The 14,726-nt window shown below is 45.2% G+C and overlaps 3 protein-coding genes across 3 annotated transcripts in view; all 3 read left to right on the top strand.

Moving 5' to 3' along the window:
- LOC126556913 (probable serine/threonine-protein kinase cdc7) overlaps positions 1 to 1,809 on the top strand; it is a 31,413-nt gene extending 29,604 nt beyond the window's left edge. Inside the window, exons 6-7 of the mRNA XM_050212471.1 lie at positions 66 to 143; positions 664 to 1,809. Of these exons, the coding sequence (XP_050068428.1) occupies positions 66 to 143; positions 664 to 1,809 (1,224 nt within the window). The remainder of the gene's footprint in view (positions 1 to 65; positions 144 to 663) is intronic.
- LOC126559524 (uncharacterized) overlaps positions 1 to 14,726 on the top strand; it is a 174,982-nt gene that overhangs the window by 131,392 nt on the left and 28,864 nt on the right. The window lies entirely within an intron of this gene.
- Positions 7,868 to 12,570, top strand: LOC126567236 (uncharacterized). Its single transcript, XM_050223468.1, has 4 exons — positions 7,868 to 7,894; positions 10,365 to 10,690; positions 10,755 to 11,264; positions 11,331 to 12,570. Exons 1-4 carry the CDS (start codon positions 7,868 to 7,870, stop codon positions 12,568 to 12,570), a joined length of 2,103 nt encoding a protein of 700 aa, XP_050079425.1.

Below are 14,726 nucleotides of genomic sequence, written 5' to 3'. Positions count from 1 at the left end.
CGCATATCTCTAGCAGAAGTTGCATAAATCTCCATTAATTTGTTCCATTTGTTCTTGCTTCACAGGTCAACGTCAAGTACGAGGACTTGCCCAACTTTCTGAAGGTGGCAGAAGCGCTGCAAGTGAAGGGGCTGCATGGCGAGGTAGGTTCGTTGCCCGCGCGTACGCGCTGGCGTTGAAGTCGTTTGTTTTGTTGGGAATGGAGAGTGTATGTGTTCTTTTTGCGTTCGGGACGCGTTTCCGTTTGAGACGTTTGAGGCGCATTCGGCGATTAGCTTTCTCTTCCTATTTTTGGGCCTGCGAACGCTGCGTATCCATCGACCAGTCTTCGGCGCATTACGAGTTGGGAATGAAAATGAGAGTCTTTTTGCTTGGCAGTCAGTTGGCAAACGGCAATAGGGTGAAATCAGATTATGGACCCGAAACAAATTTAGGAACTGCATATGTTCATTTGAAAAGATGCTGCTCTATGATTGCTGCTGATTTTTCACGCCATTCTTTATTATATTTTCTCCTCTCTTAGGGAAGAGAGAGAGAGAAAGAGAGAGAGAGAGAGAGAGATTACTTTAAATAAAGTACAGTGTTTCATTGTTGTGCTAGATATAATTATTTTTTTTCTTTTCATGTTTCTCCTACCATTGAAACGGTGCCTTTCCTGCGTAGAGTACCAATGACTCTGAGGAGCGAGATTATCAGCAGCAGCAGCATCAGCATGCCCTGCGGTTGCAAGAACAGCAGCGACTCTATCACCAGCAACAGCAACAGCAACAGCAACAGCAACATCAACAGCAACAACAGCAGCTCCATCAACAGCAGCAACAACAGCAGAAGCTTGCCCACCAGCGCCAACAGTTGCTTCAGGTTGCACAGCAGCAGGCACACGCACAAGCCCAGCAGCAGCACCAGCAGCAGCAGCAGCAGCAGCAACAACAGCAACAGCAAGCAGCAGCTGCCGCTCAACAGCAAGCCGCCGCCGTTGCAGCCGCCGTAGCACATCAGCAGCAACAGTTCCAGCATCATCGTAACAACTTCAAGGAGCTAATGAAGGCGAAGCATGCGGCTGCTGCCGTCGTGCTGAACGAGGACTATCTCAACAACAACGCCGTGAATGCGAACAACAACAATGGCGGAAACAATGGAAACCTCAACAGCAATGGCAACGCAAACGGGCCCCTTTCACCTTACGCCAGCAAGAAGATGCTCGACACACAAAAGTACCAGAAATACTACTCGAAGCGAAAGCTCGTGCAACAGTACGAGCAGGAGATGCGGGCCGAGAAGCGTAAGCTAGGCATCGAGGACGTGATACAGGCGGCAGCAGCAGCCAACGCACTCAACCTTCGTCTCAACAATGGCGGAAGTCCCATTGGATCGCCGAACGCAGTGGCAGCGGCAGCCGCCGCAGCAGCCGCTGCCGCCGCCTTGAATCCTCCCGGAACACCAACGAACGGTGGCACTAGCACGGACGACGAACAGCAACAACAGCAACATGCCGGTCACCAGACACCCGTGCTGCTGCAAAACATCAAATCGGAACCGCAGTACGACGACGAGGACGAAGGCATGGAGGTGGACCAGGATAACAACAATTCGCTGAACGCTACCAACGCCAACACTCCGAGCAACAACAACAACAACAACGAGGACGATTACTACGGGCAACATGACCAGGGCGTGATAACGACGGGCAATGGCAAAACAATCAAGCATTCCATTCTCGAGCCAAATATAGTATTAAAGCAGAGCGACGAGTGTCTCACGACCAACAATCAAACGGGTAGCCTGAATCTGTGCAAGAACGTCAGCTAATTGGCGATTCTTGGTGAAGAGATCCATCAACAGACGAGATAAAAGCAGAGACGGGAAGCAATTGGGGGGGGGGAGGTCTGGCAAGGTTAATGCCGGCACTGGCGGCACACTTACAGGATTACAGGAAAAGAGGGCGTAAAATGGGACGGCATGACTGCGATGGTGCGGTAGAACTGTAGATAGCTAGTAAGTGGGAAGAGAACGTAACGTGTAAGCTAACTTATTTATTTGCTGTGTGGTATGTTTGTGTGCGCATGTAGCGTCCGTGTGACTGTGTAGTGTATGTAGGCTTGAGGCTTGCTTCATCGGCGATCGGAGCGACCAAAAGGCCTAGAGGACTGTGGTTTGGTTTGGCTGATGAAGCTTCGTGGAAGGATTCTTACCTGTTTATACATAGTTAAATTGATCGATCGCCTAACCGACTCGCCGGAACGGAACCGATTGTTTTGGGAGATTACATTAAACCTCTAGTTGGGGTGGGGACAGGGAGGTCCGTTTGGTATTTACGATCGATCGAGTAATATTGTTGTCTAGTTATGCTATCGAACACTGTCCCGCGTACCGATTTCATTCCGTACCGAAGTATGGATGACTCTGGTTGGATATTTAGTATTTAGTGTAGTTGTTTTTTGTATTGTTTGTCTTTTTTTATTATTCACCTTTTTGAGTTGATGTTTTATTTTTATAAAAATCACTTTCTTTTCGGTTTGTACAACAGTCTACAGTGTAAGAAATCTATAGAATAGTTGCGAAAGATATTTTTGTTTTGTTTTTGCATATAGAGTTTGGCAATGATCCTACATCAAACAAGGGTCGTGTTGTTTTCTTCACTTTAATGTGTGTTAGAATCGTTCAGCGTTGTGGCAACTTACTGTCAACATATGCACATGTAACGGTCCTTTGGCGGATGTGGATTCTAATAATTCAGGGGTTTATTTATTATCTTACATGCTTCTTTGTTTCGTTTGGTTTTTTTTTTTCTTTCTTTCAATGCATCCGTGTGTTATAACTGCTAGCGCTATTGTTGTTGATTATTTCTTAAAGAACAAGCACAAGCATCTGCAGATAGTGATTGATGGTACGTGATGCAGACAAAGGCATTGCCACCACGAAAAGTGTGACCTAATTTATATGATGTTATCGGAATTTAAAAAAAAAACGCAACATTTAAATATATACACATTTACACACACCCACACACATAAACTCATTATTAGTAATGTAAGCACTCAATATCATATAAGCGAATATTTCTGACAAACGCTGCAGAGAGCTTTGTGTCTAGCTGATAAACAGTCCTGTACGCAACGATGGTAAGGTTCATCGAAGGGAAAGCGAGCGGAAGAAAACTCAAACACACAACGCATTAACCACAATACACAATAGACCCGGCCAGCATCTGCTAGTGGCTAGCTGTTAAAAGGGTAAACAAAATGCGAGCTCAGGTGTTCTTCAATTCTAGTTGTTTGCTGTTTTTTATTAAACGAGAAAAAAAAGTGGAGGAAGAAAAACAAAACGTCCAAGCGCTCCAGAAGGCGTCCGTTTTTTTGTAGAGTGGAGTGAAGTGGTGAGCCTCCAGGATGGCCGTATATTTTATAGTGAACCAGCGCAGAAGAGATTAGGGACGAACGGGAAAGATCGCATGCAGTTATGCGTCGGATCGGATCGTTCTGTGCAATTGTGCAATCGAGTAAACTTAGTGTAAACGAAACATGCAGAGCGTAACGTTCCAGTATCCAAGGTAGAGCAAAAACCAAGGAAAGATGTAAAAACTCATACACTTAAACCGCAAAGCTAATCATATTCAGCTGCTCTTCGAACAGCACTACGAGGAGAACCGATTTAGTTACATGTTTTGTTTTCATGCGCATCATCGTTCATCGTTCACTTGTATATCCGGGTGTTAGTATTTATTTGTTACTTACTGTCTGTTCGCTGCGTTCTAACTGGCAGGGGGGGTCCAGGCGAACACCTGTCACTTTGTTTTTGCATGTAATGAACTAAACTATTGCTTCAAATACACGATTGTTGTTATACATAGTACACATGACTTACGACTTACGTTTCATTTCTAACACATTTCGGGATGAGCTGATGAGCTGGTGGTAGAACGCATTCGGAGACACGCTGTAAAATTTATTCCCTAAATTCATAGCTAGCGACTAAGTATGACACTAAATTATTCCCCACACATTATAAAACGTGTTCAGCTATCACTATACGAAATACGAATCGTACGAGAACGTCTATAAGTGGCTAAATTCTTACTCAAATCTACTACCAATACTATCATTATTATAGCACTCGTACTACATTACCTGATTTGTTGTGAGATACTGAATTAATCATAATGCATACACATGCATCAACGCTGCGAAAGGCAAGAGATTATTGCTTTATGGTACGAAAGAGACGGAAAGCGTCTAGCGTTCTGTGCAGAGAACTATTGCAGCAACAGAAGATAGGGTCGATGTGTTACTCCATTTTGTGTATCTATGTATGTGATGATGGAATATGTGCTAGTGCGCATGATAACAACTATCACGCGTTCCGGGAACAGTATCGTTTTGAAGACATGCTACATGTATTATATTCATACCAATACCGAACGCTTCTCGTTGAATTGTGTTGATCGCTGCACCTACGCGTCGGTGGTTGGATATGTATGTGTGCAAAAAAGGGTTCTCCGGGTTTTATTTACCGCCCAAAAAGGATAAAACTTGGAACACATAACTTCGTTCTGTAATCTATAGCTTCAGGGTTTCGGACTGCTTTGGAAAAACACAGTTCGTGTGCATAGAGTCAAACATAGCCTAATTAATGAACAATATCACATGGAAAAGAGAACTTTGAAACAAACAATAACAACCAATGTGTCGCAGTTGGTCAGGTTTATTCCACAAAATAGTTAGCCAAACGTACATCAGCACAGTGAGGGCAGTGATGTGTAACGAATGTAGCAAAAACTATTGTTCAGAGATTTTTTTCTTTTATTTTTTATATTTGTAGTACAGATAAATATATAAAAATATATACATATATTCTATATTATGAATCAACCATAGCGGCTGCTGGTGTTTTATTTCCGCTTCAGTTACGTTGGTATGATCTGGTATGGGTTGTTTTTATGAAATAAGTGCTTCTTTACCACAACACATTGCGCATGAAAAGCATGTTCTGGAAATGGTTGGAAACATGAAACATTTAAGAAAATCGGTGACAAACAAACGGGGTGAATTTTACGATAGTTTTGTAGAGGATATTAGACAGAGTTTGATGGGGCGGCCCGGTGTTGCAGGCGACAGTGGCGCCTGTCTTCAAACGGTGGGACCGGAGTTCAAATCCCATCTGGACCGTCCCTCCGCAGTGAGGACTGACTAATCAACTACGAGGTATCGGCAGTCTAGAAAGCCATTTCGATGGCCGGTGTGACCTTAGAGGTCCTTAAGCCAAGAAGAAGAATCGTCTCTGAGAATCGACATATCACAGGTTAATGAGATTTGGTAAAATCATCCAAAGCTTGGCTAAATCTTCCATTCAATCAATCTTACATTGCAGGTAGATCACATAAATTCATGGGTAGTAGCATGGATTTGGTTGGACCAGCACGAATCCATCAAAATACATTGGGAATTTTCAGTCACTAGACTTCCGTAGACAATGTGTTCTACATCATGTATCTCATACTCATTAACCAAAACTCACGTTAAAAAGGGTACATTTTCCAATCGTTTGTATATTACCGTAACCATTTGTTTAGTAGATTTCTTTGCTCGATCTCTCCGATGCTCTCCGAAAAATCGGATGCGAAGCATCCTTCCGTTGGGTGGACCGATGATGCGAAGGACTGACCTAATCCAAAATTCTTGCGCAGTTTCTTGTGCATTGCCAGACCTACTTGGATCAGACGGATAGGCCTATTCCTGGGTCGACCAGGATAGTTCCTACCAGTGGATCCGCGTATCTGCTGATCGAACGGGAGTCACCGGCTTTCCTAAGGCGAAGCGGGTTAGCCTATTTTCCTGGACTTGCCAGGAGAAGTATTTAACCGTGTCACCAAAGTTCGGCTATCGACGATTTCCCGGATCTCAGGCCGTTTTGGGCGACACCAGCTCTACCAAGTCAGGCGAGAACCCTTTTTTCTGGACTTGCCAGGAGAAGTTTTTAACCGCGGACGAAAGCACAGCCGGTGATACTTTCCCCTTATTCTTCTGAAGGAGTTGGGAGGCACTACTGGAGTGTGTGACCAACATCCGTAGGGAAGGTAAAAGGTAAACTTACCCGTACCTGAAAGTACCTCCCAAAGACCTGCAAGTTCTGTGGATTAAGTTTCAGAAGTAAATCTCGGTTTATTCAAACAGTTACGTTCTAATTTACTTATACTACGTGTAAGTGATCGCATATTGCTTTACCAAAGATTCCATTGTTTCTTTCCGCCAATATTGAAGCGGCGCTTTGCGCCCTGCTGAGGTACGACGACTTGGGATCGCCAGAGGGGGACGATTACGAAGGACACGGGAAGGGTACATCCCTTCCCGTGTCCTTCAAATGGAACACATGATAACAAAGCAGGAGTATGACCGAAAAGGAGAGCGGCAATGAAGGTTGATTGAGCCTGGGTACGGGGAATTTCCAACGAATCCAGCCTCAGCAGCTGACACCTGGACTCGTACTGAGGCAGGGGGAAGGATAGCTCACCAAGTGATTTGCGTACTGCAAACGTGGTGAGCGAACGCTGCACCCGCTCAATACGCTCAATATGAGTTTTCGCTAGGGGAGACCAGACTACTGAGCTGTACTCCAGAATCGAGCAGTACACAGCTTTCAGGCATAAGGGGTCCGAGAAGTCGCGAGCAATACGCTTGAACAAGCCAAGCGTCCTCCAAGCTCTCCCAACCACGGAATCAATTTGGAGGTTGAAGGAGAGATCTTTGTCCAATCAGATTCCCAAGTCTTTGATAGCCGTGACTCGGCTAACAAACTGATTGTCAAGAGCATAGCTGATGAGAGTTCGGGATCGGCTAAAGGAAATGACCCTACACTCGTCGGGACAGAGGGTAAGGGAATTACGAGCGCAACAATTAGAGAAACAGTCAAGGAGACTCGCAATCTTCAGCGGAGTAAATAGGGAGAAAGATTTTTAAGTCATCTGCATGGTAACAAACAACAAAGGGCTAAGGAGGGCTAAGGCCCTCTTTAGGGCTAAGGAGGGCAAAGGAAGGCCTTGAGGGACGCCCGTAGAGGAGGAAAAAGGGTAGGAGAATTCGTTATTATACTTAACATAATTCGAACGATCACACAGAAAAGAACGCAACCACGAGTCAAAGAAGTGGCTTATTCCTAATTGAGATAGTTTATGAAAAAGTAAGGGGTGAGGGACGCGGTTGAAAGCCGATTTAAAATCAGTATATACGGCATCAACTTGATGTGCGGATTCTAAGTTAGAGGAGATGAAGGAAGTGAATGACATAAGATTAGTGGTGATAGATCTGTTGGAAAGAAATACATCCTGTTGAGGGATGATAAACGGCCTGGAGGACTTTAAAAGGAATGAATGAAGTAAGTGCTCAAACAACTTTGATATCGCACATTGAAGTGAGATGCCGCGGTAATTTGAGACCAAGGACGGGTTACCTTTTTTTAGGATAGGTACAAGCCAAGCACGCTTCCACAAATCAGGAAAGATAGAGGAACATAAGGACATGCGGAATAAATTTACAAGTATTGGAACAAACACAACATTACATTTTTTTAGAACAGAGATAGGGATACCATCCGGGCCGGGAGAGAAGGAAGGCCTGAGCTTGGATAGTGCAGCTTCAACCGCATCAGAACTGATGAGTTCAGAGCAACCGTAGCTGAGAAAAGGCGATGCACTCTCGGACAGAGGATCGGGTTGTCCCGCCGGTGCAGAGAAATTACTGGAGAAGTGTTCAGCGAAAAGAGTACAGGCGTCAACCGCATTGTCTGCTGTGATCGAACCCAGGGATACAGAGGAGGCAAAGGAAGAGGATTTACGACGCTTTTTCACATAAGACCAGAAACACTTCGGATTACGATGAAGACGGGACTGAAGTTTTCCAAGGTATAGTCTGTACCTTGCTCGATTATAAATTCGGAACGCTGAAGCCGAGTATTTAAATATTCGCCGGTTAAAGTCGGAAGGCGATCGACGTAGTCTGCGAAGTGCTCGTGATCTATCTGTGCGAAGTGAACGTAGGGTTCGATCATACCACGGTGGGGAAGTATGGAGTATGGAAATAGGACAACATAGAGGGGCGGCTTTAACAATAGACGTAAATCGATGCACCACATCGTTCACGGAGCACAGTGAATCAAGAAAGGACCAGTCGGAGCTCTCAATAATCGCGATGAATTTCACCAAATCTATTTTGCTGAGATTAAGTTTTCTCCTAGCTAGACGTTCTTTGTGTGGTAACGGCACCTTGTAATCAAATACTAAACCGGGTTGGAACTTATGCAGAGGAACGATTGGATCGATTGAACGGGAGACGGGAGAAACGTAGTACGTCGCGGTTTCAGAAATAAAAACTAGGTCCAATTGCATGCCTATGCTAAACGGCGAATCAAGCATGGGAAAGTTTACAATATTTTTATGCCGTCAGAATTATCAGATTGCCGATTTTTTTTTGACTCGGCGTTGAGATGATGAATTTTGACGCGTTCGCAATAGTTCATTTGCAGCGTATTACTCTGTCTCAAATGTAAGTGTTACTTTGTAACGGCGCGATCTTTGGAGGAACGGTCGATTATTCAGCGGTAGTCGCGCTAGCAACCGGGAGAGGGCGCTCGTTCGGATCCCGTCGGCCAGGACGCGAACGCTGACGTGGTGGTAGTTGCGCTGACCGAAAGGAGCCCTTTTCGTTCCCGACCAGCGTAGCAAGCGGACAATTTTTTAGCGACGAAGCGAGAACTCTGTATTCAAGAATAAACTCTGTATTAAAGCTGAAAAAGCCGTGTCAATTACTGGTCGGGATTGCATTGGCAACAGTAAGAGTTTGGTTACGATGCACATACTCTTCATTGGTAGTGCGTAGAATTTGATAATGCCAAACTCCATTTACTCAAATTTCATACCTTTTTCTCGATTACTGATTTCATTGTTTGATAATTATTTTTTAAGTGTTTTGTACTCCCATTGGTGATAAAACATTTCTTACGCCACTAAAAGAAGCCATAAAAACTTGTAGCCTACTTCAATTTCTTCTTCTACCGCCCTAAAGGCTCGGGAGGTCTTGGTCCAAGCCAAAGCATAGTCTGTAATCAGAGGCCTACCAAAGGATCGAGCAGGTGACAGAAAACCTCGGGATTAACGAGCCAAAGACCAAATTGATGGTGTCACCATCAGCGACCCTTCTAAGAAATCTGGAACTACGTGGGGGTGACCGCTAATTTGAAGTCGTCCAAAACTTCACCTATCTCGTCTCAAAAGTCAGCACCGAAAACAGCATAGAGACGGAATTGCGCGCTAGGATGATGCCGGCTAGCCAGTTATTCTACAGCCTGAGGAAACATCTCACCTCAAAAAACCTGTCGCGACGGTCGAAGCCTCCCCGTATGTGTGGAAGGACAATGGAGGAGCCGCTACAACGACGAGCTGTACGATCTGTACGATGACCTCACCGTCGTGCATTGGCGGACGACGGCGCGGGACCGTTAGCAATTCCGGGCTCTGCTGCGGCAGGCCAATACCGCAAAGCGGTTGTAGCGCCTGATAACCCTAACACTTGGGGTTAGTTTTAGTTCTTAGTACATATTAACATTTCTACTGAAAACTATAACCAAAAATAGTCCCCAAACGCCTCAATTAGAGCAACAAGCCACAAAATCTACAATTGAACTAAACCAAACAGTCAACTTCACAACAAACACTGTAGCGATAGTATGATTATTTAAAATAATACACATTTTTTAACATTACCAAAAATACAAACAAGAACTCCACTCAATTCCTCCAACAGTTATCAGGCACCAACTGCAGAACCGAACACATTCGTGGCTCGTGATACTACCAACCAACATGTTCAAAATACCCGGTCTGAAGTCTGATATAGATTTTACCAGAGGAATGAATATAATCTTTTGATATTCTTGTTGAAGTTTTTAATTGGTTCATTTATTTACGTTCATTTATCTGATTAACAGCACTAAATTGGAAATTAACCAAAGCTTTGTAAACTAGAAAGACAACAGTCAAACATTGTTTGTGTTTGCGCTGGCCATATAATTAATTCATACTCACAAAACGAGCGTCAAACTCATTCCGTCCAACCATCAATCTCATTATCATAAACCATAATTCTCACACAATACCTGTTGCATGTATTATTCACGTTTGTAATTTTATTTTACATTGCACTCCGATTTAAGTGAATCTCGTCGGCATGTAATGTGCGTGCGTGACGGAATAATGGGTTCATTTTGTCACCGATAAGCATCGCATAATCGGTTACTGTGCTTTGGGATAGAACCCCTTTTCTCTCGCGTATCCCGAAACTAACCGTTTGACTTTTAAAAGGATTCGTGTATAAAAGACGACACATGCTGCAGTTTACGGTCAGTGCTTTTTGAATGGTTTTGCAGTAAAAATGCGCTTGGGTGTGATATTAGTGGTTGTGGTGGTGCTATGTGTGGGGAGCCGTCCAATCAACAGTGAGATAGTAGTAAAAGCTTCAACAACACGCTGCCACTCGCCAGCATTTCTTATGTACGAAGCAATGATGAGTGCATACCTGGAGGGATACAAAACATTGACAACCATCATCGGGGACGACATGGTAGATAACGCGATCATTGAGGCGATCAAGTGTCATCGTGTCGCCAAACTGCAGGCTTCGTATAAGCTGTACACGGTTGATACGTGAGTATGGCGAGAGTGTAATACGATTGAGCCATAACGATAATGAAATGCCCTTGGACTTTAGCTACTTTCAATCAGTCGAAAGAGATCGAAACGATCGGAACTATGGCTACAATCTGAACCCTTACCCGATCTGGGAAGCGTTCCACTGCGAAGCGAATATGTCGATGATTATGGAGCAAGTGTTACCGGCGATTGCGTTTCGCAATCCAGTAGCGAGAGTCATTCTGCTCGTACGTGGCATCGGAAAGTACGATATGATGCAGCTCTTTCGTCGTGCCTGGACACGTTTCAAGATGTTGGATATTCTCGTACTGAGTCGCATCGACTATCGCACGATACTGATGTGCCTATTCAATCCTTACCTGACCAGTCGGGATGAAATGTTGGACGAAAGGAATATGTTTTGCTATCATCTAAGAACAATGGAGGATGTGGATTCGTTTAACAGGGAGGTGCAGCGATTCACCTACGAACGTATTACAAACCTACACCAGTATCCATTAAGGATAGCCATTACGGATGTGGAGCTGATGTCGAAGGCAGTTTACTTTGCGAATGGAACGCTACGTCGGTGAGTCGAAGCATATGTAAAAACATCCACAGTTATTCACGCCCGGTTTCTTTCACCATTTCGTAGTTACCAATATCTCGATGGTGAAATGATAGAAATTATGCGAGAAAGAATGAACTTCACCATAAACTACAATCAACTCAACTACCAAGAGTCGGTCGGCTTCATCTCGTCGAATGGCAGCTTAGGTGGAACGCTGCAGATGCTGGAGCATAACACCATTGATCTGGCGGCCAACTCACGCTCCATCATGCAGCACCCAATGCGCAACTTGCAGTACGTACACTTTCTTTGCCCGATCCGGCTGATCTTCGTTGTTCCGATGAACTATTTTCGCGATCGTTACAAGGTGGTCTTTTTTCACGCATTTTCTCTGCAAATGTATTCGACCAACTTTGCCATGGCTATTTTACTACCTTCACTGTTGCTGGTCCTGATGCGGCGCAAGTTTTCTGCCGCTGCCTACCTAACGGAGACGTTTCGCATACTGGCAATTGTTTTTTCATGTAGCATTCGTTTACCGCGCAACAACCGACACCGGCTCGTCCTGATGGGCCTGATGTTCTACAGCATAGTGGCGTACTCGGCCTGGCAAGGGATCACCATCATCCAGCTCAACTTGGACGATGAAAAGCTGCGCAACATACAAACGCTGGAAGAGCTGGTGGAAACGAAGCTGAACCTGAAAGCGATCGTTTCCTTTGGTAATGCGATACGGGGCAAGGTTTGGAACAGTAGCGATGTGCGTGGTCGTATAGCAGCTCGGCTCGATGTGCAGTGGAAACCGTCGAACATCAGCATTATCCCGGAGGTGGCAGACAATCGGACATCTGCTGTACCTATCATCGAATACTTTATTGAGGTGGTGAGATCTCGTTACTTTGACCCGGTACGCAAGCAAAGTAAGCTGTACTTCATTCAGCAACCATTTATCGAATATCTGACAGCGATGGCACTACCGAAGAATTCACCCCTCTTTCCCACGATACGACGCTTGACCATGAACTGTCTCGAGAATGGGATAGTGAACTACCAGCTCACGCTCATAAGACAGAAGGGTGCCCTTTTGCAGATTGCACAAATACGCAACAAAACATTGCGTGACGAACCACCGGCCAGAAGGGTGAACCTTTTTAATATGCGCATCGTATTTTTCGTTTATATGCTGATGAACGGTGTCGCAATTTTGGTGTTCTTATGCGAGGTAGGGTATTTTCGTTATCAGCAAAAGAAAACTATTACGCGAAGGAAGCGTCGTCGGGTTGGTGCGCGACGTCCGTCTATCGTATGGCCGTATATAGAGTGATGGAAGGTATCGGTTAATATTTCAATTTGAAATTTTAAGTTAAATTAAATTGAAATTTCATTCATGTTATCCGCTTTTTCTGTGTTTAAGGCTTCAAATGGCTTAAGTCTTAAATACATCTTCAAATCATGTTTCACAAATAAAACAAAACAAAATTACCAATAAGGTCTTTCAATTAGATGACATTATACTTCTTCTTGGCGGCGTGGTGGTTTGGCGACAGCGGCGCCGGTCTTCAAACGGCAGGACCGGGGTTCAAATCCCTTCCGGACCGTCCCCCCGTAGTAAGAACTGACTATCCTACTACGTCGTATCGGCAATCTAGTAAGCCATTTCGATGGCCGGCATGACCTTTTTTTTTTTTGTTAACGGGGAGGGAACCTTCAAAAGGTCCCCATCTCGGAAGGTGGTCTGCGGCTACAGACCAACCCTCAAGATGGGGTATGTGGGATTTATCGTGACGCTGGGCCCGTGAAGCGGACCCGGCAGCCGATGCGACCCAACTAAACCACTCCTCGACCTGATCCGAAACCTGCCGATGCGCTGAGTACTATGTTGGAACCTGCATCCTGAACCTAGCTCATGCTGCTGCTGCTTCCGTTGTAGTTGTAGTCCTTTGTGTGCGGTTACGGCGGCAGCTGTTGCTGCCTTGGTTGTTCCGTGTTCCGCCGTCGTTGTTGTCGCCTCCGTCTTGCCGTTGGTGAACATAATGTCCGGGATAAGTCTCCTCGTCTTCATCCCCGGCGATCCCTGCTGCTCTGCTCCGACTGTCCACTGTTGTTGCCAGCGTTCCATGGTCTTGGCCGGCATGACCTTAGAGGTCGTAGAGGACTTCTTCTTGGCTTAACGACCTCCTCTACGTCGGTCAAGTTGTTATAGAGGCTTTGAGTCTCGGAGACTACATTCACCTCTCTACTGTATAAAAAAATGATATAATCTAATACAAAGCTATAGTATTTGTGGCTTAAATATCATGGAAAACTTTAGCGATTATGGCATATGGTATCGTATAAGTTTAAACTATTGCTTAAATTTCTTTGTATAAATCACTGATTCGTAAAAATCTAATGAGGCGGTTCTGATGAAGTTCGTCGAGTGATAGAATTGTCGTGCACTCGGTGTCTAGTTGGCAAGTGGCTCGGTGTGTCGTGTATCCATGGCAATCGGTGAGAATGTCGCGGACGTTGATGTCAACACCACAGAAGCTGCAGAGTGAAGGACTGGATTTTTCTAGGAGGTTTGAGTGCGTAAGGCGGGTATGACCTATACAAAGGCGGGAAAGGACTCTTTGGATGTGACTGGATTCGATATCTTCCCATAAAGAGGTGTTGTGGTTGATAGGACGGAGTTTGTTGCTGAGGTCTACGTTGTGCCATGTGGAGTTCCAGTGTTGGGGGATGATGGTGTTGGTGAAGCGGATGGCATCACGGCGTGAAAGGGTGTTGTATGGTTCGTCAGGACGGAGCCGATCATTGTTGGCAAGTTGGTCGGCTTTCTCGTTTCTGTTAATTCCAAAAGACCGGGAATCCAACAGAAAACGATTGTCGGGGATGCAGGTATGGAGTCTAGGAGCTGGATGTTGGGGTCTTTGGAGTTGCCGTGTTCCAGGGCAGCCAGAACACTGGCACTGTCGCTGAAGATGACGTTCGGTCGGTCAGTCTGTTGTCCTTCGTCGGCGGCTAGTTGAAGTGCTATTGCTTCGGCGGAAAAGATGGAGGTGTGATAAGGAAGTTTGATGGTGCAGTTATCATTGGTGAAGTGAATCCCACAGCCATCTGAGTCCAGATGAACGGAGCCGTCTGTAAAGATATTATGGAAATGATTGCATTTAGTCTGTATTAAGTGAGTAAAGGCACTATAGGCGATGCGGCTGCTTTTTCCGGTTCCCCGGAGAGAGCGTTTTAGTTCTCAGTCTATGGCAGGTATACGGAAATACCAGGGACGAATACCCCGACGGGTGGATTGGATGATCGGTGGTAACTCTTGTTTGGTGAGTGTCTGTAGTTCTGCGTTTGTTCTGGTGAGTCAGTCATCGAATGGGACTTACTAGACTTCCCGATAACACGTTGTTGAAGGGTCAGTTCTTACTTCGGGAGGACGGTCCGAAGGGGATTGATCCCCGGTCCTGCCGTTTGAAGTCCATCGCCGTTGTCGCT

This window comes from Anopheles maculipalpis, chromosome 2RL (assembly GCF_943734695.1).
Source record: "Anopheles maculipalpis chromosome 2RL, idAnoMacuDA_375_x, whole genome shotgun sequence".
Lineage (NCBI taxonomy): Eukaryota > Metazoa > Arthropoda > Insecta > Diptera > Culicidae > Anopheles > Anopheles maculipalpis.
The sequence above is the reverse complement of the archived record's forward strand: the minus strand, read 5'-3'. Positions and strand labels throughout refer to the sequence as shown.

Coding starts and splice junctions, on each gene's coding strand:
- LOC126567236 (XM_050223468.1), top strand. CDS start 7,868: ATGAAGACGGGACTGAAGTTTTCCAAG. Junction 7,895..10,364: donor CGGGACTGAAGTTTTCCAAG/GTATAGTCTGTA, acceptor CGTGTATAAAAG/ACGACACATGCTGCAGTTTA. Junction 10,691..10,754: donor AAGCTGTACACGGTTGATAC/GTGAGTATGGCG, acceptor CTTGGACTTTAG/CTACTTTCAATCAGTCGAAA.